This window comes from Sorex fumeus, unplaced genomic scaffold, assembly GCF_029834395.1.
Source record: "Sorex fumeus unplaced genomic scaffold, SorFum_2.1 ptg000213l, whole genome shotgun sequence".
In the NCBI taxonomy this organism is placed as follows: domain Eukaryota; kingdom Metazoa; phylum Chordata; class Mammalia; order Eulipotyphla; family Soricidae; genus Sorex; species Sorex fumeus.
Window position 1 is genome coordinate 209,157 of NW_026606270.1, and position 26,699 is coordinate 235,855.

At 61.5% G+C, this 26,699-nt stretch overlaps 2 protein-coding genes across 2 annotated transcripts in view; one reads left to right on the forward strand and one right to left on the reverse strand.

Annotated features, from left to right (window-relative positions):
- Positions 1-26,699, reverse strand: part of SLC9A8 (solute carrier family 9 member A8) — a 261,909-nt gene that overhangs the window by 85,361 nt on the left and 149,849 nt on the right. The window lies entirely within an intron of this gene.
- UBE2V1 (ubiquitin conjugating enzyme E2 V1) lies at positions 3,936-26,225 on the forward strand. The gene is made up of 4 exons (XM_056108469.1): positions 3,936-4,024; positions 17,763-17,911; positions 24,291-24,416; positions 24,811-26,225. Exons 1-4 carry the CDS (start codon positions 4,003-4,005, stop codon positions 24,955-24,957), a joined length of 444 nt encoding a protein of 147 aa, XP_055964444.1. The 5' UTR covers positions 3,936-4,002; the 3' UTR covers positions 24,958-26,225.

Genomic DNA, 26,699 nt, shown 5'->3' on the forward strand with positions numbered 1-26,699 from the left:
CAGGGCGAACTACAACTCCCAGCAGGCCCCGCGACAGTCACTACACTACAATGACCAGCATGCCTCGGGCCAACGCCTTTAACCTCTTCTTGGGCGTTCCAAAGAAAAGTTCCCTTTGTCAGTTTTGCTGGCCAGACGTTCCCCAGGAGAACCGAGGGCCCTACGGCCCTACGCGGTGAACGTTTATGAGCATTATGGAACAGAAGCTTGCGTTTAATTTGTATTTCTTGTTTTGTTTTAGGGCCAAGCCGAGCGGTGCTGGGGGGGTCCCCCGAGTATGGTGTTTTGGGGGTCGCATGGGTGGTGGGGGGGTTTGAATCTGAAGCTCCCGCAGACACTCCACCCAGAAATTCTGTATTTTCATCCCTGTATGTTAGCTTTGACTCTTTTTTTTTTTTTTTTTTTTTGCTTTTTTGGTCACACCCGGCGATGCTCAGGGGTCACTCCTGGCTCATGCACTCAGGAATCACTCCTGGCGTTGCTCAGGGGACCATATGGGATGCTGGGAATCGAACCTGTGTTGGCCATGTTGGCTGCGTGCAAGGCAAAGGCCCTACCCGCTGTGCTATCGCTCCAGCCCCAGCTTTGATTCTCATTTTTTTTTTTTTTCACATATCTGGTTGGGGGTATTCTGTGGCCACCGAGTTACTGGTAGCACCATAGCCTTGCCGGATTCCATACCAGGTACTGCAAGTCAAATAAAATGGGGATATTCTCAAGAGTTTCCACGTCCAGTTGGGAGGATTGAAAGCTGGATAAGGTGACGGCCTTTCCAGTCTCTCTCTCTCTCTCTCGTTTGTTTGTACGAAAAATAAGTGGTTTTTCACCATGTTTTTCAATCTCCATAGCAACCCTAAGAGGTTGCTATTATCATGAGCATGCACGTGCTACACACACACACTCAAAAGGGAGGAACTGATGGCAGGAAGAGATCTGACTCTTGCCCGAATTCCCGCAATAAAATGAATGTGAATGAGGACAAATCCAGAAATTTTTTTGCTTCCGAGGTGAGTCCACCTTTTGGAATCCACACGCTGCCTGCTGCTACTTGACAAATCACACCCGAATCCAGGGCACATGTCCTCTGTGCTCTTCAAGCCTTCAAGGCACACCTGACTTCCTAGATGCACAGAATATTGATGTTGTTATCACTGCGTATGCGGACAGTGATCGGAAGGAGAGCCACGGGCACCCTTGAAAGGCATTTTAGCTGCATTTGACCTGGCTGGAGAAGTCCAAGAAGGCTTCCCTGAGGAGGTGATGCTGGCTTTGGGAACTGAGGAGTGGAAACATCACAGACAAAAGCCTTAGGGAGGGGGAGGATGGGGCAGGTGTTTTGTTTCAGAGGGCTTGAAGAGCCCCTGTTCCTGGAGCCCTTCTGCCAGTCTCTGATGTGCTGACAACTGTGAAGCAGGGGAAGGAGATGAGGCACCCGGGGTGCCAGTTTTAGGAAGATACCCGCTCACAGGACTGTGAGCAATGCAGAGCTGAGACCTTCAAGGAAAGGCCCCAGGTGCTGGCCCTTAGAGCAGGGCTCCGTGCGTGCATGTGTGTGTGTGCTTTCATGCGCGTGCGCGAGTGTGTGTGTGTGTGTGATGGGAGGACGGAGTGTGTGTGTGTGTGTGTGATGGGAGGACAGAGGCACCTTCTACCCTGACTTTTCCCGAGAGTCCTGACACTCTTCCAGACTCGGTGTCTGAGGATCAGCCTTGTTGGAAATCCTCCCGCCATTCGATTCTCAGAGTGCATTTCAGTCACACTTCAGCTGAGCCCACGGCGGCCGTCGGGAGTGTGACCCACGGAGGCAGGCAGGGGTGGCTTCTCCCTTGGAGAAAAGGGCAGAGCTGTGGGACCCCGGAGTGCAGTGCGCCCAGAGCTCCTGAGCACAGAGCCAGAAGTAAAAGCCTCGAGCACTGCCTTGAGGCCTAATCATCACCTGCGTCATCATGATGGATGGAGCGAAGGGCTTCGGGACCGGATGAGGAGCCGGCAGTGGCGAAGGGCTTCCTCTTTCCTCTGTCCCCGGAGAGCTCTGTGATCCTGAGACGGTCCCTTCAGCCTCTCAGCTTCCGGAGGAAGGGCTTCTCAGGGCAACTCAGAAGTGACTGGCCAGCACCCAGACGGTCCAGACCCACCACTGAGGGTGACCTCGGGGCACAAAGGCCCTGCACACCACCAGGCCCAAACCCCAGCAGGGCCCATGGAAAGGTGGGCTCTGAAAGGGGCCCCTTCACTCTCCCATCACATCTGTGTTCTTTTTCTCACTGCATGCCGTGCACTCCGACGAGGGTGGGGGGTCCTCATCCTCAGCACCCAGCACTGCATGGAGCAGGGAGGTGCTTACTGATCAGTACCTGTATGGATGCGTAACCGCACCCACGAGGGTGTGCAGGGTGTGTGTGTGTGGGGGTGCTGGAGTGCGTACCCCTTCCAAGCTGCCCCTGGGTGGGTGGCATCTGCCCCAGCCGAACAAGACCTCCGGCGGCGCTGCAGGGTCTGCTTCTGTCTCCCCAGCCTCTGAGTTTCGGCCTGTCCCGGCTGCGTTTTACACGGGAATCCCCTCCGCCCTCCACGGTGGGTGCCCCGGGGAGGGAAGCCGCCCCCCGACGGGCAGGACAGATCCGTGTCCGCGGCCCTGAGTGTAGCTCGTGGGGTGGGGTGGGGGGCTCTCGAGCCTTCTCCGTTTCTTTACCGACCCCCTCCACAGGGGGTGAGCGGTTCACCGCCTCGGCCACCCGGCGGGCGCTGGGGACACGTGCAGGTGGGGGGCGGCGGGTCCGGGTTGGCTTGTCCCGGGCGGCGGGTCCCGGGTTGGAGGGTCCCGGGCTGGGGCGGCGGGTCCCGGGTCCGGGCTGGCGGGCCCGGGTTGCAGCGGCGGGTCCCGGGTCCGGGCTGGCGGGTTGGGGTTGCAGCGGCGGGTTCCGCTTGGCGGGTCCCGGGTTGCAGGCGGTGGGTCCCGGGTGGGAGGGTCCCGGGTTGCAGAGGCGGGTCCCGGGCGGCGTTGGAGGCAGGTCCGGGCTGCAGTAGCGGGTCCCGGGTTGCAGCGAAGGGTCCCGGGCTGGGGCGCGGGTCCCGGGTTGGAGGAGGGTCCCGGGTTGCAGAGGCGGGTCCCGGGCTGCGGCGGCGGGTCCGGGCTGGCGGGTCGGGGTTGCAGGGGCAGGTCCCGGGTCCCGGCTGGCGGGTCCCGGGTCCCGGCTGGCGGGTGCGGGAGGGCGGGTCCGGGTTGGCGGGTTGCAGTAGCGGGTTCCAGTTGGCGGGTCTCGGGTTGCAGCGGTGGGTCCGGGCTGGGGCGGCGGGTCGGGGCTGGCGGGTCCGGGTTGCAGAGACGGGTCCCGGGCGGCGGCGGCGGCGGCGGGTCCGGGCTGGCAGGTCCGGGTTGGCGGGTCTCGGGTCCGGGCTGGCGGGTCGGGGTTGTGGCGGCGGATCCCGGTTGCAGCGAAGGGTCCCGGGCTGGGGCGGCGGGTCCCGGGCTGGAGGGTCCCGGGTTGCAGAGGCGGGTCCCGGGCTGCGGCGGCGGCGGGTCCTGGCTGGCGGGTCCGGGTTGGCGGGTCCCGGGTCCGGGCTGGCGGGAGCGGGCGGGCGGGTCCGGGTTGCAGCGGCGGGTCCCGGGTCCGGGCTGGCGGGTGGCAGCGGCGGATTCCGGTTGGCGGGTCCCGGGTTGCAGCGGTGGGTCCGGGCTGGGGCGGCGGGTCCGGGCTGGCGGGTCGGGGCTGCAGCGGCGGGTCCCGGGTCCCGGCTGGCGGGTGCGGGCAGGCGGGTCCCGGGCTGGGGCGGCGGGTCCCGGGTTGGAGGAGGGTCCCGGACTGCAGCGGCGGGTCCCGGGCTGGCGGGTCGGGGTTGCAGCGGCGGGTCCCGGGTCCCGACTGGCGGGTGCGGGCAGGCGGGTCCCGGCGGCGGCGGCGGCGGCGGCGTGTGCGCGTGTGCGCGTGCGCGCGCCTGCGCACTGCGGCCGGGCGGGGAGGGGCGAGGACGGGGCCGGCCTGGGCGCGACAGCGACGCAAGATGGCGGCCACCACGGGCTCGGGTGAGCGGGGGGCGCCGGCGCGGGGCGGGGGGGCGGCGGGCGGGCGCGGGGCCCGGGCGGCGGGCGCGGGGGTCTGGGCGCCGCGGGGCTCCGGGGTCCGGGCCGGCGGGGCGGGCGGAGGCGGCGGCGCGGCCGGAAGCCGGCGGGGCCGCGGGGGCCTGTGGGCGGCGCGCGGGGCCGGCGAGTGGACGCGCGGGGACCCCGCGGGGCGCGGGGGGCCGCGGGGGCGGCGGGCGGGCGGGGCGCGGGGGCGCCCCCGAGGCCCCGCGGGGGTCCGTGGGGGTCTCCCCGGGGCCGGGCGGCTCGGGGTGCGCGCGGCGCGGCCTCAAGGGCACCCCCGGGCGGGGACGCGGCGGGCGCCGGGGCTGCCCCCCGGGGTCGCGGGGAGGGCGCGGGCCGCGGCCGGGGACCCGTGGGGGGCGCCCCGGAGCCCTGCGGGAGCTGGGGAGCGTGGGAAAAGGTCACGGCCCGGAGACGGCGGCCCCCGACTGGGGGGTCCTGCCCAGCCAGGGCTCCCGGGGCCCCCCCGAGTGGACACAGGGACCCCGGGAGGGCGACCCGCCTTGGGGTCACCCCGGGTCTGATGCGGGGGGGGTGCGGGACCCCGGCGGCCCCAGAAGCTTGGGGGAAGCTGCCCTTGGCTTGATCTGTTTCCTGCCCCGGCACCCAGGGGGCCCCAGGGAGCCCCTGCTGGGAGCCTGAGACCCAGCTGCCGGGTTCCAAGTCCACGGTCTGCATTGCACCCCTTCTTCCGGGGGCCCATGGGGTCCTCCGGGTGGGGTGACTGGGGGCGAAACAAACAGGGCCCCCGGCTTGGTCCTGGAATCCCGGGTGCTGGAAAGCAGGGCATCAGGAGCCAGCAGGGAGCAAGTCCCCTTCCCGGCTGGGGCTCCCCTCCGTCCACTGGGGAGCTTGCTTGGCTAAAGGGGTGCATGCCACTAGGAGCCGTTGGGTGTGGGGGTGTCACAGCAGCGAGCCCCTCCCTGCGGCTGCCGTCCCCACTGAAAGCAGCCGGGTCTTCCCGCCTGGGGGAGAGACCACCCCCAGCAGCGCCCACCCGGGCCCTGCAGACCTGGGTTTCCGGTGCAGCAGTGCTGAGTCAGTGCCTTTGCCAGGGCTGTGGACACCCGGCTTAGGGGCCGCGACTGGCCAGGCCTCTGGGAAGTGGGGTGCCCTGGGCCCGAGCGTCGTCGTTGGCGCCCGCCCGGTGGCAGCCCAAGCCTTGTTTGCAGTCACTTGAGATTGGCCGCCTCCGATCCGGTTCAGCAGCTACTTTAATTCTCACTTCTCACGGCCCTGCCCGCCAAAGGGTGCTCCTCCTGCCTGCGGGGCGGTCAGATCAGACGCCTCGCTCTCGCGTCTGGGACGGGCTTAGGTAACAGAGGCCCGGCTTGGAGGTGCCCTCCGAGGGGCCTCTCGCCGGAGTATCCGTCCCGGACTCCCCGAGGGCCTGGGGTGTCCCTCCGTGAACGGAGAACAACGTGGACGTGGCCTCTGTCCTCGGAGCTTCCAGTCTAGACAAGTCGTTCGCTGGGGGAGGGAATCGCTTGGAATTTTTCACATAGCAGTAAGTGCTGTGGAGGAAGTTGCCCCATCTGATAAGCTCGTCTGGAGAGGTAATTAGGGAACTCCGCTGTGAGGAGGTGGCACTGGAGCCGAGCAGGTGATGGACGACGGAGTCAGTCCTGCCGGAGTCAGTCCTGCCGTCCTCGCCCGTCGGCGCAACAGGCTGGGCCGGGCCAGCGGTGAGTGCAAAGGCCCCGTGGCCGCACCAGCAGCAGGGCGGGAGACTGTCGTAAATGGCGTTGGCTTTTATTGCGGGTGAAGGGAAGCCGTGGAACAGGCCCCTGGCCTGGCGTGGATGTCCAGTAAATACTTCTCGAATGAAGGGATTACAGGGAGCATGGCAGGATCTGACCTGAGCCCTTGGCGGATAGGCCTCGGCGGGTCGAGGGGCTGAGTGACTGCAGCCTCTGCCGTCTTGCCCCGAGAGCTAGGATGTGGTCAGGGCCTGAGCCGCCCGGGTCTGACAGTCTTTCCCCCGAGTGGGTGGTTGGAGTCGTCCCACAGGGGCCCACTTTCTCTTCCTTCATGGGAAGAGGGTGGGGCCGGGGTGCTGAGGGATCCCCCCCCGGAAAGGGGGGAGTGGACCTGATAAGTCGGGGAGCCCTGGTGTCGCCTCACCGTGCCTCACGGTGCTCCAGGTTGCTGAGCGGTTGTGGCTTCCTGTCAGGAGCTCGCTGGCCAGTGGGACAGCCACATGCAAAGCAAGCGCCTCACCCTTTGTGCCCTTCGCCCGAGGCTGCCACTTTCAACGCTTGGACGCCCCCCCGCCCCCCCCCCCCCCATTTTGTAGTGGTGTGATTTCTGATAGATACTCCAGCAAGATCTTAAGCTTTTTTTTTGGGGGGGGTCACACCCAGCGATGCTCAGGGGTTATTCCTGGCTCTGCACTCAGGAATGACTCCTGGCGGTGCTTGGGGGACCCTATGGGATCCCGGGGATTGAACCCAGGTTGGCCACGTGCAAGGCAAACGCCCCACCCGCTGTGCTATCACTCTGGCCCCAAGATCTTAAGCTTTTCACATTCACGAAACAGTGGTACCGGCCCACGGTGGAAGACCACCGAAAAGTCCTCCAGAAGCCCTCCGGATGCTGTGCTGAGACAAGTGGCGGGGGCTGGCCTTGCCGGGCTCGCAGGACCTCAGGCGGTGGCCCTTGCTCCTTCCAGCATCCGTTGGGCTTCTTGGAGTCAGCCAGGACCAAGTGCCAGAGGGCGAGCCTTTGGCCAGCTGCGATTTTTGATGCTTGTTCACTGCAGTGACCTTAACGTCCGTGTTCAGCTTTTGACGCTCCAGCGTATGGGCGGCGGGGTTCCGTGTCTGGGTGCTGAGAACCCGAGCTCGTGACTGTGTGAAGGTCTAGTACTGACTATAGCTGTGTGTGTGAAGTTGTAGGAAACTTATGGTGGGACCGCTCCCTCGGGTGTGTGCGTGTGGGGTTGTGGGCTGGGTTGCGAGTGCTTGCTGGGGTGTATCTGTGTGGGGGTGTGGGCTGAGTGGGTGGGTGCTTCCTTGGGTGTATCTGTGTGGGGTTGTAGGCTTGGGTGGGTGAGTGCTTCCTGGGGTGTATCTTCCTGGGGTGTGTCTGTGTGGGTTGAAGGCTGGGTGGGTATGTGCTTCCTCGGTGCTCACTGCCGCAGTGACAGGGGGACAGAGGCTCTGTCAGGCCACAGCTACCTACTGCTCCCTGAGGGATTGTCCAGGTTCCTTTGGGCCACGTCCAGCAAGTGCTGGGGTGACTCTCAGCTCAGTGCTCGGGGACCATACTGCGCTGGGGCCGTGCAGACCAGGCAAGCACTGCAGCTCTTGCCGGCCCGGTGCCGTGGCTGTCCTGTTCTGCGAGGTGCGTTCCGGCTTCCTGGGCACCTGTTCCCCCCACCCCCCACCCCACCCCCCCGCCCCGGGAGATCACCGCGGGCAGCGTGGACCCTGTGGGGATCGGGAGAGTGGGGGGGCCGGGAATGCAGCTCCCTTGCTGCAGCCCCCGGACCTGGGGGAATAGAATGAAAGTCTTTTCCTTTTCTTTTTTCATTTCTTTTGGGAGCGAGGCAGGGGCCATGCAGTGCACAGAAGGCTCTGGGCCATTCTCAGCGATACTAGCATTTCAGTGCTGGGGTCCAAGGATGCCAGGTCGTGCCAGTGACCACTGGGGTGCCACCCTGGAGTCGTTTCGAGGCCTTCGGGGCCGCATCTGGAGGCAGTGTGGGGCTGGGCCGTTTGGGTAGGGCGCCATGCGCAACCCAGGTAACCCTGGGCCCTGGGTTACCTTGCTGGCCTGAGACGTGCATGTTCACAGATGCTGTGCAGGGTTCGAGTGTTGGCTCTGGTGAGGGGGGGCCGTAGTAGGGGCAGGACCCTCCACCGCACATGCCTGGGCCCTCGCCTCCTCTGTCCTGCTCGCTCCTCGCACGCCACTCATGGGCGTGGGCTCCCTGGGCCAGGCCCCTCGGCCTCGAAGGGCTTGGGGGTGGGGGGTGCCGACGGGCTCTCCGTGCGCCCTCATGCGTCATCTCGCTCCTCCGCGGCCCATGTGGCGTGTCTGAAGGCGGGAGGACGGCGTGTTGCTACTCACAGCCCGTGACTCAGGGCAGACGGCGAGACCGCTCAGACAGACACACACGCTCCGGCTCCGTTGTCATTTCAGCCTCAGTTTCTCCAGCTGTTGGCTAGCTGTTGACATGTCTGCCTTGGCTGATGATCCGCCAGATAAGATTCCTTTTCACTTTTTTGTTCCTGCTATTTTCGGTTTCTGTCTGGGGGCTTCTCCTTGTCTGGTGCTCACGGGTGGCTCCCAGCGGTGCCGGGGCTGGAGTCCAGGCATCCCGCATGCGGGGCCTGTCGCGGCCCTGCAGCTGTCTCCGCAGCCGAGTCTCCTCGCTCACATGCACCCTGTCACCATGATCTCTGTTTGTGCCAACCCTCCTTTCCAGATCCGCTGTTGGGGCTTCTCGGTCCCGTGCGCCCAGGGGCCGCTCTCGCCCCTGCCGCCAGCCCTTGGGGCCCTTGGGCTCCCTCGGTCCGTGGTCCTGGCCGTGCCCCTGCCGACCTGTGCCTGGGTGGCTCTGGGCCTAGCTGGGCCCGACTGCTGCTCACTCACTGCGTCCCAGCCCTTGGAAGGGCCGTCCCTGGCCACCCCTTTCCCTGTCGCGCCCCTCCTGACAGGCCTGACGTGTCCGGGTCTGTGTCCTGGGCCTCAGGCTGTCCTCGGACCCAGCAGTGTACTGGCTGACGTGCAGTAGGTGGTCAGGAACTGAAGCAGTGGATCCCCACACACACACACCTGGGTGTGACCACATCCACAAATGGGAGGTTGGGAGCAACATTGTGTCCGATAGGGCAGAAGTGGGCACTGGGGCTTCTGCCGAGAGGCAGAGCTGGGGCTCAGGATGGATCCTTTGTCCCCAACCATATTAAGGAAATCTGACCTTTAGCCTGGGTCCCCCCCCCCCCCCCCCCGGCAGCCGGGAAGCCCGAGGTTGTGTGTGTGGTCGCTAGCAGTTGACACACTGTCTGCCTGTTCAGAATGAATGAAAGGGGCAGTAGTGCTGCAGGGAGGGCGTTGCCTCGCACGCGGCCCACCCATCTTCGATCCCCGGCACCCCACAAGGAGCCCTGAGCTCACCGGAAGTGATTCCTGAGTGTAGAGCCAGGAGTAACCCCTGAGCATCGCGGGTGTGGCACAAACCCTCTCTCACCAACGTCCCCCCAAAAAGAATGAGAGGCCTGTGTTTCTCCCACCTGTCCGCGGCTCCCAGCCTGCGACACTCCTGGGGGGCTTTGCTTACTGAGCCCGCCACCCTCGAGGCGCGGGCCAGCCTGAGAGGGGCGCCTCTCGCTAGTCCCTGGTGATGTGCCTTGGCAGCTCTGGCTCGGGGACACAAGATCCAGCGGGTGCTTGTCCAGTCACCTGCCCGTGGCAGCCAGGGACGGCTCAGGACACAGCCCCGGGAACTTGGGCCGGAGGTGCCGTGCCCCCGGGCCTCACTGTCGCCCAAGTGGGCAGCCGGCAGCTCTTTCCTGGAGATGGGCCTGCCGGAATAGCGCCGCTTCGTGCCCATGAGTTCCCCAAAGGTGTTTTTTTTTTTTAATTTTTTTTGCTTTTGGGGTCACACCTGGCAATGCACAGGAGTTACTCCTGGCTCTGCACTCAGGAGTTATTTCTGGCGGTGCTCAGGGGACCATATGGGATGCTGGGAATTGAACCCGGGTCAGCTGTGTGCTATCTCTCCACCACCCCCACCCCCACCCCGCCACCCCTCAAAGGTGTTTTCAGCTACTTCATTTTCCTTTCTCCTCCTTTGGGCCGTCCCAGGCGGTGCCACCTGGGCGCTGGGCGTGGGGTGGGGGTGGGCATCACCCAGGGCACTCCAGCCTTTGACGGCTGGCCCAGCCCCATCAGATCCTTCTTCGTAACGCGAAGGGTTCAGTGTGCTGTTGTGTTTCAGATGACCCTGTTCTGCTCTGACATGGTCCTGTCAATATTCGTCACTTTACTTTCTTTGTAATATGCTACAGCTGCTGACTTTTCACTGCATTTAGCCAACAGCTGACTTTTTGTTTAGTTTCTTATTTGCTTGTTTTGCTCTTTGGGTCACACCCTGTGGTGCGCAGGGATTACTTCTGGCTTTGCACTCAGGAATTGCTCCTGGCGGTGCTCAGTGCTTGTGCTCGGGGGACCATATGGGATGCTGGGACTTGAACCCGGGAAATGCACTAACCAGCCCTACCCACTGTACTATCCCCATCCCCTGTACTATCGCTCCAGCCCCTTTGTTTGTTTTTGGGTCACACCCAGCAATGCTCAGGGGTTACTCCTGGCTCTGCACTCAAGAATTACTCCAGATGGTGCTCCAGGAACCATATGGGATGCCGGGGATCGAACCCGGACCAACAGTGCCTTGCCCAGTGTTCTCCCTCTTTGACCCAAGAGTGACTGACACTGACAGATTCAAGCAAATAATCCGTCGGGATAGAAGAATTCTGAAATAACAAGAATAAGTACTTTCTTTTTTAAAAAAACTTTTTTTGGAACAACAGGGGGTCGGGTGCTTGTCCCTAGGGTCCCCCTGTGGCTCCCCATATGGTCCCCTGAGTGTCCAGCATCGCCTGGAGTGACCTCTGAGCTGGAGCCAGGAGCAAGCCCCGAGCATCCTCGAAGGGCGAGGGCCAGGAACAAACCCAAAGAAGTGCCTGGATCATAGTGGCAGCCTAATTCCTCCCTACATCTTGGGGTAGTTCGGATAACTTGTTTCCAGTTCACACATTCTTGATGTACATAGGTGCTCGCCTACTATTAAGTTAACTTCTTTATGGTCGTAGTTGAGTGATGCTCATCGGAGAGACGGCCTTTGCTTTCTCTGATTTATGTTAAGACCTGTATCTCCAGGTTGTCCCTTCCAAGTCAGTTTCCCTTGGAAATATCAGAAGTATTAACTGTGGTGCCGTGGGGGGTGGGGGTGAGGGTCGTGTTCTTTGGCGCTGCCGCGGCCGTGTGGAGCCCCCCAGGTGGTTCTCCGGGAAGGGGGGCTCTAGGCCCCATCGGGCCTGGCCCTCACTGTCTCCTCTCTGGGACCTGTTGTTTTTTTTTTTAATGAAAGTGTCACTGAACGTGTGTGTGTCTGTCTGTCTGTCTGATCTGGACATGCGATCTATACTGCCAGGATTTCCCTTTATGTCTCTAGATAACTTCTAACATTCTAGACCCAGGCTGTGTTCAGGGCACTTGGAACGCCGCACGCCAAGGGTAGGAAGCACGGCTGTGTTTTGTGTGCTGTTTCGCAGCAGCGTGGAATCTCAGGAGCATGCTTTCATGTCTGTGATGAGACAAGTATCTCTTCACAGTGAAGGAGCCTTTGATTTGTGTGATTTGGGTAGGGGGAAAAATGAGCTTTTCCTTGTTTAAAACATGCGTTGCCCCAAAAATCTTAAGTTCGCGTCACTCAGAAACGAAAGCTTCCCATTTTGGTTACGTCAGAGTTGAAAACTTTGTTATCTCGGTCACGTGATGTCAGTGCCCAGTTATTTTTGGCCCCAGTGGACTGTGTGTGAGAGAGATTAAGCAGGAATGAAAGTGACACTGTGACACTGTCCCACCAGGAAACAGTCGTGGAGTGCCGGCTCTGCCAGGCGCTGAGCAGGGCCCAGCCTGAGTCAGACAGTCAAAAGGAAAAGAAAGGGGGAAGGGAGGAGAAGCAAGGGGGCAGCCCAGGCCCGCACACGTGTGGTGCGGGGCTTCAGGGAGCCCCTGGAGAGCTCACCCTGGCCGGGGGCAGGGGGTGTCGGCCTGGGCCCTGGGGTGACTCACTGACTCCGAGGAGCTGGGAGGTTTGGTGCCAGGCCTCGATGCCACTGTTGTCTCTGTCCCCTGCTGGAAGATGGCAGATCTTTCGTTTGCTTGGTTTCGAGACCACCTCCCACGGTACTCAGGGCTTGCTCCTGTGCTCAGGGATCACTCCTGGCGGTGCTCGGGGGACCGTTGTGGTGCTGGAGGTGGAACTGGGGCCCACTTCCCTCTTTGTGAGTGGGAACTTGGCCGTTCCCCTGACCATCCATCAAGGTGGTGGTGGACGACGGCCTTTTCATTATGCGATTGTGTGGCCCTGGGAGGGGGTCAACCCCAGGACTGCGCACGTGCAGGGCAGGGGCTCTCCTGCCCGCTGAGCCTTCTCGCAGCCCACCTGCTGAGCAGGTAGCGGGCCACCCTCGCACCCATGCACGCGGACTTAGGGCAGCTCTTGTGCGTCGTTAGTTCAGTGGAGTCGGCCTACAGTTTTGTTTCAGTGGAAGGGCCACGTGCTGTCGTGCTCACTCTGAGGTGCTCACCGGTGCTACGGGGTGAAAACTGGGCCCGCACCCTGTCAAGCGCGTGCTCTGGCCCTTCGTCTGTCTCCCCAGGCCCATGTGCCCTTTGCCTGTTTGAATTTTCCAACCAGCGCCTAAAGCCTCCCGTGCCCAGGGCACGCATGGTGTCCCGCCCTCTGCGGGGGGTCCGACGGACCCCTACATAGCCTTGTGCTGCCCTTTCAGCTGGCGGCCCTGTCTTCCGTGGCCAGGCCTCTGCGTTTGGTGACAAAGTGCCACAGTATTTGCTTTAAACAAATGCTTGTGGCAAGACTCAGGCAGCTGAGCTGGGCTGTTCCGGACCCAGGCCGGGGCAAGGCTGTGGCCACCTCCCTGCAGGAGAGAGATAGCGAGTGAGGCCTGGGCTGACTTCTGACCGTGCGTTTGTGGGTGCGTGGCAAGCACAGAGCGGATGCGAACCCTCCTCCTGGGTTCTGAACACTCCTGTTTTTTCCTTTGATTTATTCCGGCCACACCTGACGAGGCCTGAGTGTACTCCTGGCTTTGTGCTCAGACCCCGTATGCTGCCAATGGGGGTTGGCCCGGTGTAAGGCCTGAACCCCCTAACTGCCTCCAGGCCTACTCCCTGCTACTGAAGCCAAGAAAGTGCATCTCTAAACCCCTTCCAGTCTCCTGATTTACTTTCTTCTTTACTGAAAATAGTTATTTTTATAAGGGAGGTTATTTGCTAATCTTTTATTTTGTTTCTGGACCACCCCCAGCTGTACTCAGGGGCTTACTCCTGGCTGTGTGCTCAGGGATCACTCCTGGTGGTCTCTGGGGACCATAGGGGATGCCAGGAATTGAACCTGGGTCTGCCACGTGCAGGGCAAGTACCCTACTCACTGTATTATCCAGGCCCTCCCCCCGTTTTAAATAGTGCTTTCATGGTTTGTTTTAACTAAATTAAGTATTTAAAAAATATTTTAGATAGGGGCCAAAGAGATAGTACAGTGGGTAGAGCACTTGCCTTGCACGTGGCTAACCGGTTGGATCCCCGGCATCCCATGTGGTCCCCTGAGCACTGCCAGTAGTGATTCCTGGGTTCAGAGCCAGGAGTAACCCCTGAGTATCGCTGGGTGTGACCCAGATAAACAATATAAATAAAATCTTTTTCAGATAGGGGCTATAGAGAGATCATACAGTGGATTCAATCCCTGACATCCTACGTGGCTCTTGAGTGATCACCATGAGTGATCCCTGAACGCAGAGCCAGGAGTAAGCCCTGAATACCACTGGGTGTGTCCCTAAAACACGCTTGCGTGCACGCACACACATATGCATGCACACGTTTTTTCAGATACTACAAGAGTAAGGCTCTTGCATGCTGCTGACCTGGGTTCAGTCTCGACACCCCACACGGTCCCTAGGTGACCCCTGAGTACCACACCAGGAGTAAGCCCTAAACACAGCCTAGTGTGGCCCGAAACCAAAAAGCAAAACCCCCAGAACATTTCATTGTTCAGTTTTGTTTCTAATTCAGTGAATAGCAGGAGCTGAGTCTAACTAGGATGGGGGTTTGGGAGTCTTCGTGAATTTTAGAGTGTTAATGGGCCTTGGGAATAGCAACAAAAACATCCGAGAATCACTGTTCACCTGACACGAATGTTTATTGTAATAAATCAGTACACACTGCAGTTATTCTGGAAAACATGTGTATATTCCAGTTCCTGCTTGAAATATTTGTGGACTGCCTCGCAGGTACTGGCCAGTTCAGATCTGTGCCTGTGTTATAATTGAATCGCAGTTCACTTGTGGCAACAGCCGAAGCTGCCTCTGTCCTCTGCGGTGGTCAGCCACTGTCCGGGTACTGGTCTCCCGTAAGTTGAAGGACTCTTTGGTCTTTGGTTCAGCTGGGATGTGGACTTCGCTCGCTTTGGGTTTTGTTCTGTTTGGGGGCCGCGTCCAGCCGCGCTCGGGGGACCAGGTCTGGTGCTGGGGGGTTGAACCTGGGTCACCCGCCTGCAAGGGCTCATTCCCATACTAGCCTTCTCTCCCCCACTTTGGATTTAAGTGGTTGTGTAATTTAATAGATCTATTTGCTGGAAATCTTAGTCTTGCTTATAATATCTCTCCCTCCTCTACAGACGTCAGAAAATAGAACGCATTCTTTAGTTGAATGAAAAGAATCGCAGTGAGTGTGTGATTGTTTGGACTAGGGCTCCAGATCTGGTGGCTGGGTGAAGAGGAAGCGTTTCGGCCAGAAGGAGTTTTCCTGCTGAAGATCCTAGTGGAGGAGACCCGAACGATGGCACAGCGGGGAGGGCGTCTGCCGTGCACGCGGTCAACCTGGGTTCCATCCCTGACACCCCATAGGGTCCCCTGAGCATCACTGGGTGCCCCTCCCCCCCAAAAAAAGTTCCTTGAGCATCAGTGTTAGTGTGCTGAGGCAGCCTTGAGGAGGGCCACGCGCTGGGCGATTGGCTCTGACTGGCACGGTCCTGAGGCGGGCCTGGCTCCCGGGCCTCCTGCTGGCCTTCTGGGCGCTCTCGCCAGATCCTCCGAGCCCAGTCCTTGCCCTCTGTCTTCCTGTGTCTGAATGTCCTCTTAGGCTCCGTGTGGCCTGACCGGGCCCACCCTGCTGTCCTCTGTGATCGCCTCTCGATGGCTCTGTGTCCGGCTACAGCCGTGCGCTGGAGGCCGGGGCCTCACCCACGAGTCGGAACGGTTCTGAGCCACCTGGCTCTGTGCTCGTTTGGGACACATTTTTTTGTTTGTTTTTGCTTTTTGCTTTTTGGGTCACACCCAGTGATGCACAGAGGTTACTCCTAGCTCATGCACTCATGAATTACTCCTGGCGGTGCTCAGGGGACCATATGGGATACTAGAAATCGAACCCGGATCGGCCGCGTACAAGGCAAATGGCCTACCCGCTGTGTTATCGCTTCAGCCCTGGGACACGTTTTTATCCTGTGCGGACTTACAGGCTAACTGCTGAAAACGTGTAGTGACCTTTGCCCCCTAAGCCATGTCTGTCCTAAACTGGGATTACTCAAGACTTGGATTGAATCTTCCCTCAACAGAAGTCATGGTGTTGCCTGGCTTTCTGTGCAGGTCTCCCAGCATGTTTTTCCTGAGTGTCAGCTGGAGGAAACCACTCCGGACCAGCCGAGCCCTCAGCCGGCTGAGCTGTTGGGCGAGTGGCTAGCTTATCCCCCACCCCAGCCGCGGCTCTGGTGTTACTCGCCCGAAGCCAGGCGCGCTTTCCCCTGTGGGTGGGAAGGGGTCCTGCCTTCTGCTCAGGGCCAGGGGCCCGGGGCCCTTAGAAGCACCCTGCAGTCGAGTCGGGGTGACCCGGTGCACAGACTCACAGTCCCGTGGTGCCACTCTGGGACCTTGCCTGGCTCAGTCTTGGGTTTGAGCCCCAGAGCTGCTGCCTTGGACCTTTGGTTTCAGAAGAGACATGTGACTCCAAAGCGAAGTGCTCATTTGGGTCCGGAGCCAAGCACAGTGGGAAGGGCATTTTGAAAGGTTCAAGCCCCTGAGAACCACCGAGCGTGGCCCAGAAACGTGGAAAAGGGAATAAAATCATTTGCTCCAATAGCACCAAAAACCGCTAATGACGCCTCAGCGGCTCTGTCACGGAGCCCCTGACAGCTCTTAGGGCTTAGGGTGCCCTCATCTGGGCGCAGAGGGAGTTGGGGCGCTGGGTGTGAACCCCGGCTGCGGCCATCGGGGCTGTGTGTGAGCGCCTGATCCCCCGACTGTGCCCCCACTGGCCCCAGGCCCTGTAGTCTCTTGCCCCGCGCCCTGCCCTGCCCTGCTCTCTCCGCGGGCGGCCAGAGAGTGTGTCCAGCACGTGGGAGCCCAGAGGGCGGGTTTGGGTTTGTTTTCATGCCGGGGGTGCAGGGGTCCAAGCCCAGTTCGCTGTATGCGGGCCATGCCTCGCTGCCGTGTTGTGCTCTGGCCCCAGGTTGTGTCTGTGCCTGTCTCTGGGGGAGGGTGGGAGTCAGCTCGCGTCCGGGGGCTCAGGGGCCGCTCTTGGCTCTGTGCCCCCTGCTCTGTGCCCTGCTGGGCGTGCCCTCTCCCCGGAAAGCGTTCCTCCGAGGCCGGAGAGATGGTCCTTGCACGCAGCCAACCCTGCTGCTCCGATTCCCGCGTGGGCGTGGCCCCGAAACAAGGCAGTCGGCCCTGAACTTCCCTTTCCGGGGCGTCCTGGGGTCCAGCTGTGGGGCCTTTGGCCCGGGGACTCTCCCACCCGCCAGGAATCAGTTTCCCCATCACTGTTTCACACGTGGCCCTCCGTGTTCCAGTATATGTGGGTCCGTGACACAGGCATGTGGGCTTCGTGACGGGGGCTCCCTGCCGTGCCCGTGTGTATCCATGACAGGGGGCATCTTTGTTGCTCCCTCCCTGCCTCTCTGGCGCGTGTGGAAGTGCTGCCGTTGGAGTTTCTCAGGTCACTCTCGAAGGTGAATGAGCCTGAGCCTGGGGCGTCCCACCCTCTGGGGGTTCTGAGATCTGTTAGAAGCTTCTAGAACCTCAAGTACCCCATCGTCGTCGCCCCCCACCTGCCCCAGGGCCTTGGCTCGCTTTCTCCAGGGTTGCGGTGGGAGGCTGCCGACCTCTGGAGTTCCAGCACTCAGAGGAAAGAGTGCTCGGCTGGCCCTGAGCTGTGCGGAGGGAGGGGCAGAGGCCAGAGAGGGGACAAGCCCGCAGAGTCGCCGCGCCCAAGTCCTGGAGGACAGTGGCCGCGCCTGCGCCCTGCGGCCTCCGTCCCCATCAGAGCACACCCAGACGCGGCCCCAGGCAGAGGGCTGGCCTGCGTGAGGCCTGCTTGGCTCCCCGCACGACCAGGGACAGTGGCTGTGGGGTCACCCAGGAGACGGCAGGTGGTCAGGCGGCCTCTGTGCCAGCCGTTCCTCCCTCGAGTTGGCCCCGCAGTGAGCGCGGAGCACTTCGCTGGCACTGGGTGGTGATAGGTTTCCCTTTTCTTGGTTTTTGCCTCTCGGGGTGCCCCGGGGCTCCCCCCACGAGGCGCTGGAGGCCAGACCCAGCTGCCCTGCGTGCCAGCCGTGTGCCCTGGCCGGACCTGCTCATGTCCATCTCAAACTAGTGGACCCAAGCCGGTCAGCACGGAGACACGACACGGCCTTCCGTGCTGTCGTTTGTCCAAACCCTGGAGGTGGAGGGGGGTGGGGGGCGGGGGGCTCGGTTTGTCGTCCGGTTGTGGGGCAAGTGGTCATCTCACCTGGCGCTGCAGGCTCTAGGGCCATCAGGCTCCTGTCCCCTGCATGCCGCGCCTCGGCCCCGGGCGGCAGTGGCAAGCGGCTGGCCCGGGCTGGACAGGGACCCTGCAGTTGCTAGTATCTTGAATCTCTTTCCGTTTATTTTAGGAGTAAAAGTCCCTCGCAATTTCCGACTGTTGGAAGAACTCGAAGAAGGCCAGAAAGGCGTAGGAGATGGCACAGTTAGCTGGGGTCTAGAAGATGACGAAGACATGACTCTTACACGGTGGACAGGGATGATAATTGGGCCTCCAAGAGTAAGCGTCGAGCTGCGGCTGTCCATGTCACTGTCTTACACTCACTGTGCCTCCTTTAAGCGGGAGTGGCCCTTACGGGGCGCTCGCCAATGGTATAGTTTCTGAAATGTGGCTAGTCTTTTTCTGACCAGTTTCGGTTTATATATATTGAGCCTCCTCTGGTGCTGGTTAATCCCTCTGAATGGTAAGCAAAAATCTGATGTTCCGCTTCCTAGTGTGACTTGACAGGCCCGTGTGGACAGGGAGGTTTGAGCCCAGATACTCTTGGGGTAGCTCGGAACGGGACACCCCCGCCCCCGGGTCCGGCCCCTCCCGGTGTAGCTAGCCCCTGTAGCCGAGCGGCCTTTGCAGAGGAGACGAGGGCCACGGGGACAGAAATGTTGCTTTTTTTCCCCCCGATTTTAATTTTCTTCTTGTTTTCCTTGGGCGTCTCTAGAGTAAATAGTACAACCTCCCAGGAGATGGTCTTTGCTTCCTGCAGGGGCCAAGTGTCCGTGCTGGTGACAGGCCCTCCGAGAAGAGACTTGGGCCCGGGGTCACAGAGCCCCCAGCCAGCGTCTGCACTGGTTCACGCTGTGTGGCTTTGGTCCCAACCCTGCTCCCCTCCCCCCGCCCCCATCCCGTGTCGTGTCTCCCACCTCACCCCCCCCCCCCAACCGCAGGTGGCCCTGACTTCAGAGGCTGATCAGTTCCTTCCAGAGAACAGCAGGCCTCTGTCTGTCTGTCTGCCTGAGGAGGAGGGCTGTATGGGGTAGGGGAGGCCCCTGTAGGACCCCGAGGGGCACTAATGCTTCCCGCTCTCCCCTCCAGGCCCCGACCGTGCAGGCCCGCCCCGTGCGCAGACTGTGCACTGGATCTGTGGGAAGCGGGTCCGGCGGATCCAGGCGTTGTGCAGGGTCGGCACTGCCATCAGCACCCCGCAGGGCTCACGTGGCCACTCCGGGGGACGCTTTTGAGTCATTTTCGGGACGCTGTCGTTGTGCTTTGGGGACCTTTTAGAGTCCTGTTCTGTCTCTGGTCAGGCTACCGTGAAGGTGCGGGAACGCCCTGATTGCGGGAACCCCGTTTTCACTCCTCTGTCCCCCACATTTCTCCGGTCTGTGTATCCGGGACCTTGTGCTCTGAAGTCAGGGGGAACCGGGTGCGGAGCTCATCCTTCCTGCGAAGGATGTGGGTGTCCCGAGGATGGGGTGAGCCTCCGCTCCTCCTCCCAGAACCCCGGGGAGTGACTCAGAACGGGCTGTTGAGAGACTCGTTTCCAGGTTCCAACAAGTAAAGCGTGAAGCACTCAGCTTTGCAGATCTACTTGAGACCGCAAACGTATAAACTTAAAACAAGCAGAAGGACCCGATTCTTCCCCCCGCTGAATCTCAGCGTGTCTCACTTTCCTGAGTAGCTGCCCTCGGCGAGGTGTTTTCCACACGCCCTCTCCTTGCAGCTTTGTTGAGGTGCGATGCATATTACCACAGTGTTGAGACAAACCAATTGTGTCTGTGTATCGATAGGATACAGACTTTATAAAATGCATTACTGTAGCATAGACTTCGGGGGGTGCTCGGGCCACTCCTGAGGTGCTCGGGAATGACCCTGGCCGTGCTGGGGAAACCAGGGGGTGCCGGGGATTGAACCAGGGTCAGCTGCATGCAAGGCTAGCAGCTCTCGGGCCCCTACCTGGGAAGTATAATCCAGGGGTTTTTATTGCTCAGAACCGTGCCAACTCATTAATGTCAGGAGGTCGTTGCTCCGTGAAGGCCCATCAGTCACCCCGTTCTGTTGCCCATGCTGGACCCCCATGGGGGCCGCGCTGTGTGGTCTCCGTGGCGCGGTGTTTCCTGGTGGCCCCCTGGAGCGGAGCGGTGCTCCGCAGGGGGCAAGACTCAGTTGACCGGCGCAGGGGAGTTTCTGCTCTTCTTGTGTGATGGTTTTCGCGTGGATGTCTGCGGGGAGGAGCACGGTCGCTGGGTCACGTGCCGTGTCATTTCCTCGGTCTGTTCTGTTAGGGGGGGCTTCCCCCTGGCCGTGACATCTGCAGCGCCGGGAGTCAGGCTGGGTATCTGCCGCCTGCGAGGCACACGCCCTTCCTGCCTGGGGCTCGCCTTCCAGAGAGCAGTCGTGCCGTGGCCCCCCCCAGCCACGGTACCCAGGGGTCTCAGTTCCCTCACGGCCTGGTCGTCGGCCGACCCGGCGTGGCTGTGGGGGGGGCCATGTGGTTCCAGGGATCAGGCCCTGGGGCTTACGCACGTCAAGCCTGTGTCCTACCGTTTGCTCCTGCGATTTTGGTGGCCGTGGGTCCCCCAGAGTTGGAGCGGTCGGGGTGGGGCTCGGCAGAAGCACGGGCCTCGCCTGCGTGGCGCTCTCGCCGTGACCCCAACAGCACCCAGGAAACGGCCGTTGCGGACCAAAGCGGCTCGACAGCAGCAGAACGCCTGCCTGTACACTGTCAGCGCGGGCTCCATCCCCAGCACCCAGTGTGGCCCAGAACAGACTGAGGTGGTTCTGGAGGAAGCCCCTGGCCTTGGGTGCTGTGCAGGGCGCCTGGTCAGGGTCCCAGCACAGCTTTGTGCCAGACCCCTCACCTGCGTGTTACAAAGCCTGAAATAGCGCTTGAGTCATCTCTTGCCTGTTTGCTGTTACGTCACGCAAAAATTATCCTTTGGCGGGGCCGGAGCGATAGCACAGCGGGGAGGGTGTTTGCCTTGCACACGGCCGACCCGGGCTCAATCCCTGGCATCTCGTATGGTCCCCCAAACACCGCCAGGAGTAATTCCTCAGTGCAGAGCCAGGAATAACCCTTGAGCATCGCTGGGTGTGACCCAAAAAGAAAAAAAAAAACATATTCTTTTGCAAAATTTAGAGGGCTGGGGAGAGAGCACAGTGTGTAGGGCGTTTGCCTTACATGCGGCCGTCCCCAGTTCTATCCCTGACATCCCATAGGGTCCCCCCGAGTACTGCCAGGAGGAACCCCTGAGCATCTCTGAGTGTGACCCAAAAAGAAAAATGTTTAACTTTGATCTGGGAGTTCCAAGCAGAATGCCATCAGCCTTTCTTAACCCGTGCCGACCAGAGGCCCTGCGTGTGCAGGACCGTCTCGAGGGCAGGTGCTGGGGCAGTCATGCACTGGGTAGGACACCTGTCTTGCATGCGGCTGGCCCAGGTTCATCTCCCAGCACCCCGAACCTGCCAGAAGTGATTCCTGAGCACAGCCAGGAGGACACCCTGTGCGCTGCCGTGTGTGGTCAGAAACTGAATGGCCTCAGAAGGCATCTCCTGCAGCAGCCGGTCCTGTCCACTGCTGGAAGACCTCTCTGTGCTGCAGGAGGCCAACCCGGAGCCGGGGCTGGGTGCTGCCTCTCACACAGCTGACCTAGTTCGGTCCCCAGCACTACGTATGCCCCCTGAGCACTGCCAGGACTCAGCCTTGAGCACTGCCCGGTGTAGCCCAAAAGTCCAAAATGAAATAAAATGGGGTGATCTCTATAGCTGGAAGAGTAGGGTGCAGAGTGGTATGCGGGGTTACTGCCTGCGGTGGGGGGGGGGCTGTGGTGTCTGCTGGCATCGGGGGTCTCAGGGTGCCCAGGGGACCCTCAGGGAAGCTGGTTGGCCGTGATTGCCTTAGAGCGGGTCTGGGGTGGAGCCATAGTTGGCGGGAAGGGCACTTGCCTTGCACACGGCCCACCCAGATTCAGTCCCCGGCGTCCCAGACGGTCCCCTGAGCACGCCAGGACAGCCCCCGGGGTGCAGAGCCAGGTGTGGCCTCAATAGCAAAGCCACGGCAAAAGCAGGAGCATCTGGCGGGCTGACGCCAGGGTGGAAGGGAATTTGCTTTGCTTTGTGGAGGGGGTGGAGAGAGACAGACAGACAGAGAGAAGGAGGGAGGGGAGGGGAGGACGGGGGAGAGGGAGAGAAAGGAGCAGGAGCTGTGGGCAGGGGGTTCGCACGTGGATTCCCTGACGTTGGTCTCTGTCCGTGGCTCATGCTCTCGTGGGGGGGTGCTCATGCAGAGCCCGGACCGCCAGAAGCCCGCAGGCCCCATGGAGGGTGGGGAGGTGCGGGGGGGGGGGGGCGCCCTTCCCGCCCCTACAGGTCTGTTTCCGGTGGGCTGCTGCGGCGCCCGGGTACGCCCACATCTCTCCAGCGGAAGGGCGAGATGGTGCCATGGGCGGGCAGGGCTGGTCCCGGGCCCCGTCAGCGCTGCGGGCGCGGCTCCCCACATCACGCCCGTGACTTCCTCCTCCCTGTCCCCTGCGCCTGTGACCTGTCGCTCGCTCGAGAGCTGGCAGGAGGTGGTGTCGTGGGGGCAGGGTCCCTCCTGTCACACACACTCGGCGCCTGGCCTCGGGGCTGCCGTCTTGGGGTGCAGCGTGCCCGGTGGGGGCTGGCGCTGATGAGCACGGCCCCCTGGCCAGCTGGCTTCCTGTCGGGTGGGCCCACGGGCTGCTCCCTCCCTCCGTCCCTCAGGTGCCCGCTGCCCGCTGGCCTTCTCCTCACCTTCCTCAAGCGCAAGCAGCCTCCGGGTGCCTCTGTCCTCCCTGTCCCCGGGCTCGCTGTCCGTCTGCATGCCGTGTGCAGTTCAGGGGGGACTCAGGTCCGGTGGGTCTCGCTTTCGGGGGGGCCCCCCCAGCAGACTCCCTGCAGTTCTGGAGCTGAGAGGATTCAAGCCTCACCCGGCAATGCTCAGCGCTGACTCCTGCTCTGCTCAGGGATGCTCCTGGCGGTGCTCGGGCATGTCTGTGCCGGGGCCCTTGCCTGGCCGGCTGCATGCAAGGTGGTGGGCAGGCGTGCGTCCTCACCCCACGCCTCCCTGCGGTCACACACTCAGCCCGTGTCGGCTGCTCTGGGGACTGGGGTGGCAGGGAGGGCCTGGGGCTCTCACGGAGCCCGTGGGGGCTGAGGAAAGGCCTTGGGCCGTAGTTTCAGGGAACTTGCATCCTCTGCTTCCTGCCTGCTGTGTTCATTAAGTGGGATTTGTCCACCGAGGAGGAAACGTGTTTTGCATCTGCAGTTCCTTACAGTGCCCCCCCCAAGGGAGGGACCCCCCCCCCCCAGTGTGCCCAGGGGACCACACGCTGTGCTGGGCTGAGCCAGTGCCTTGCGGGCCCACTGAGGCTCAGCTGTGACCCATTCGCTCATGCGTGGCCGCTCCCTCCTTTGCGCAGAAGCAAGTTCCTCCAGGGAGCTCGAGCCTGGTGGCACCGGGACAGAGACAGATCAGGAGAGTGTGGGGACTCGGAACTGCGTGTTGGTTCTGCGGCTACTTCGGGCCCTACGGGAAGCGAGAAAGGATTTCACGGGCGTGTCATAAATGCCTTCTGAGTCGCGGGCTCCAGGGGTTCTCCAGGGGACCCTCCTGATGGGATTAGCTCCCAGTGGTGCCCCGGATGAGCTCCACGACGCTCCCTTCAACGACCACTAGGTGTCGCTGTCTGCACGGACGTAGTTTTTGTGCAGTTCTAGGCGCCGTCCCCAGGGGGCCCCAGCGAGCAGTTGCTTTCTCGGCTTCTCTCTGGGAAGCGGGGTGGGTACACCCAGTGTCTGAGCCGGCTGCGGGTGGGGGGCCCTCGGCGGGACAGATGGGCGCGGAGACCAGACTCCTGCAGGCTTCTCAGGAGTCACGGCTGCCGTGGGAGGGGCTCTCGCGTCTGTGACCTGGCATGCACGCCTTGCGCTTACTTCCCGTGTTGCTTTGTGGTGTGGGGGGTGGCGCCACGGCCCCGGGTGCGAGGCGTGTGCTGAGTGCCAGCCTCCCCCACGCTGCACTTCTCCCGGAAGCGCAGTCCTGCTGTGTGCTTGGCACAGGGCAGTCGGAGTTCGTGCCTTTGCGCGGCCTCCCAGAGTCAAGCGTTCTTGGTGGGACAGACGTGTCATCTTGTCGCACTTACGATGCTGCCTTTCAGAGGGGCTAAGACAGGAGCTGTGCATGCAGAGTATGGGCCCCTGGGTGCGTGTGCGTACACACACACACACACACGCTAATGATGTTACCTTAGAACTTTAGTGACGAAATGTTCTGTGTTTTCCTTCTCCCAAGATCAGAACTCGGGGAGGAGATCAGTATAAGGACTAGCTACTGCTAACTTAAAAATAGCAAGTTGCGGCCAGAGCCATTACAGTACAGTGGGGAGGGTGTCTGCCTTGCACGGAGCTGACCCGGGTTCAGTCGCTGGCAACCCATATGGTCCCCCGAGCCCGCCAGGCATTAACGCCAAGCACTGCCCAGTGTGACCCAAAAACGAAAAAAGTGAGAATTATAAAACAACACAAGTCAGCTTGGGAGGGGGGTTTCCAACTTTGCCTTTAGGAGAAAATGGGGTGTGGAATGACCTTTTCTCCGTTCACTGCGTGTCGTTCCCTGACGTTTCTGTGTACCTTTCTCTTCCAGACAATCTATGAAAATCGAATATACAGCCTTAAAATAGAATGTGGACCTAAGTACCCAGAAGCACCTCCCTTTGTAAGATTCGTCACAAAAATTAATATGAATGGAGTTAATAGTTCTAACGGCGTGGTAAGTCATCCTTCTGCCCTCCTGCCCTGGGGGGTGAGGTCACTTTGCCGTCCTCTGGCAGGGCCTTGGGACCCGGGCTGTGTCCCCTGTGAGCACGTGCAGGCCGGGGTGGGACCCCCTGGGCTCTGGCTCTGGACCGCCACTGCGGTCTCCTGACAGCCTGCTCCGGCGGGCACTTTCCCTGGCCTGTGACCCCCCGCCCGCCCACGCCGTTTCTCTAAAGGGGCCTTTCCCCTGAGGCCCGGGGACCTGGAAGGGCGGCCACATGTGGCCATGGGCGGGAGGGAAGCCCGAGGGGCTCAGGGAAGGGGCGAGGGAGCGGGGGTTGGGGGGCCCCTCGCTCGCTCAGCCCCTGCCCGGCGCCTGCGCTCACCGGCCTGCGCTTGCCCTGCAGGTGGACCCGAGGGCCATCTCGGTGCTGGCCAAGTGGCAGAACTCCTACAGCATCAAGGTCGTCCTGCAGGAGCTGCGGCGCCTGCTGATGTCGAAGGAGAACATGAAGCTGCCGCAGCCGCCCGAGGGACAGTGTTACAGCAACTAGCCAGGCCAGCGTCTCCCCCGCCCCCACCGTAGAGGCCGCTCGCTAGGTCCGCCTCGAGACTCGGGCGCCAGAGGACGCTCCTGCCGAAAGGCCGTTCCCCCCCACGCTCCGCCCGTGATACTAACCCGCCGTCCCTTCCGAGTGTCCACGCTGTCCGGCACCGCCCCTCCCTCACGTGCAACCACTGTCCACGCCGCCGTCGCCACCGTCGTCGTCCTCGAACTTCTGGGATCAAGAAAGTCTGTGGAGGCCGATCTCGTCCTGCCTGGGGGGCGCGTCTGTCTGCTCAACTGTGAAAGGCGCTTCACACAATCACCTGCTGCGGGGGCGCCCTCGCCCCCGGGAGCCGAGGAGGCGGGGCTCCTGCCCTGCCCGGGTGGGGGGCACCCGCCGGCCCCTCTGCCTGCCTTCTCGAAGTTTTAAACAATGTCCCCCTGCCAAGCCATCGCCCTGCCCCGCTCCCCTCCCCCACCCTGGGCCAAAGCATCGATTGTAAACCCCCCCCTGCTCCCCTCGGAAATTGGCCTTCGGTGAGGAATTCAGGGCTTCTCCTACCTTCCCCACCTTTACGCGCGCGCGCACACACACACACACACATGCACGCACGCACACACACGCGCACACACACGCACGCCCTGGCCAGCAGCCATCCGGTCAGGCTGCAGAGAGCCTGGCCACCCGGTTTAATTTGGGAACCACCGTGACTTCTCTCCACCAGCCTGGGAGCCGCCCGCGCGGGGTCCCCGGCCCCCCGGGCCTCTGCCGTCACCCGCAGCCCATGCGTTTTTTTAAGCTCAGGTTTTGATAAGGTGAACAAGAACAGTCACCAGGGCTCGCCCGCCCTGCCGGCTGGTTCGGGTCCTCAGCAGGGGAGGGGGTTTCAGCACGAAGAAAGGCCACAGGAGGACACTCGTAAGCACACACAATCCCTCCGAATGAATTGTCTCCCTTTCCTCTCAAACGGCTTCTGCTTTGTCAATCAATCGAAGATGCGTGTGAAGCAGGGCGCTCTCCCCGGCCGTCCCGGCGACGCGCGCACGCGGCTCTGGTCTGGAATCTGACAACTGGAACAAAAAAGACCCTCGACTCCGGGTGCTGCTTCCCGCGTCCCACGGGGGGCCGGCGGTCTCGGCGAGCGCGCGGGGCCCGACCTGGCCAGCCTGACTTCTGACGAATTGCTGCGTTTCCCCAGTTTTCTGTTCAGGACCACTAGATGCTGAGATGTGGATGCGTACCGAAATAAAAGCGATTCATTGTGTTCTAAGGGTTTTTTTTTTTTTTTTTGACTTGGTGTGGAGGTAAAACCGCCTTGTGGAGCGGCGGCTGCCACGTCTGGGAGGCGCCCGACGCTCCCGCTCATCCTTCTCTCCGGGGACACCTTAGTTCTGAGGATGTAACATCCTGTAAGTCAAGTCTAACACGACAGTATTCCATGAGCAGCCTTTTTACTGTCCGACCATTGCCTGATTTTAATATAATAAAGAGAAACCGTGTGCGTTAATACTCAGAAGCTCTGCTCTCCTCTGGAATGTGGTGCCGGAGAAGCCCCTTCTCGCGCCCTGGGATCCGACCGGCGCCCTCGGGCCCAGGCCAGCTTGCTCCAAAGGGCCCCAGTGAGCAGATGTGCGGCTTTGTGGGCCCAGAGGCAGCGGCCAGGCCCCCAGCGGGGTAGGACATCAAGAGGTCAGAGCCCCACCCTGCCCCCCGCAGTATCGTTCTGTGAGTGTCCCAGTAGGCACTGA

Coding starts and splice junctions, on each gene's coding strand:
- UBE2V1 (XM_056108469.1), top strand. CDS start 4,003: ATGGCGGCCACCACGGGCTCGG. Junction 4,025..17,762: donor GGCGGCCACCACGGGCTCGG/GTGAGCGGGGGG, acceptor CGTTTATTTTAG/GAGTAAAAGTCCCTCGCAAT. Junction 24,417..24,810: donor TTAATAGTTCTAACGGCGTG/GTAAGTCATCCT, acceptor CTTGCCCTGCAG/GTGGACCCGAGGGCCATCTC.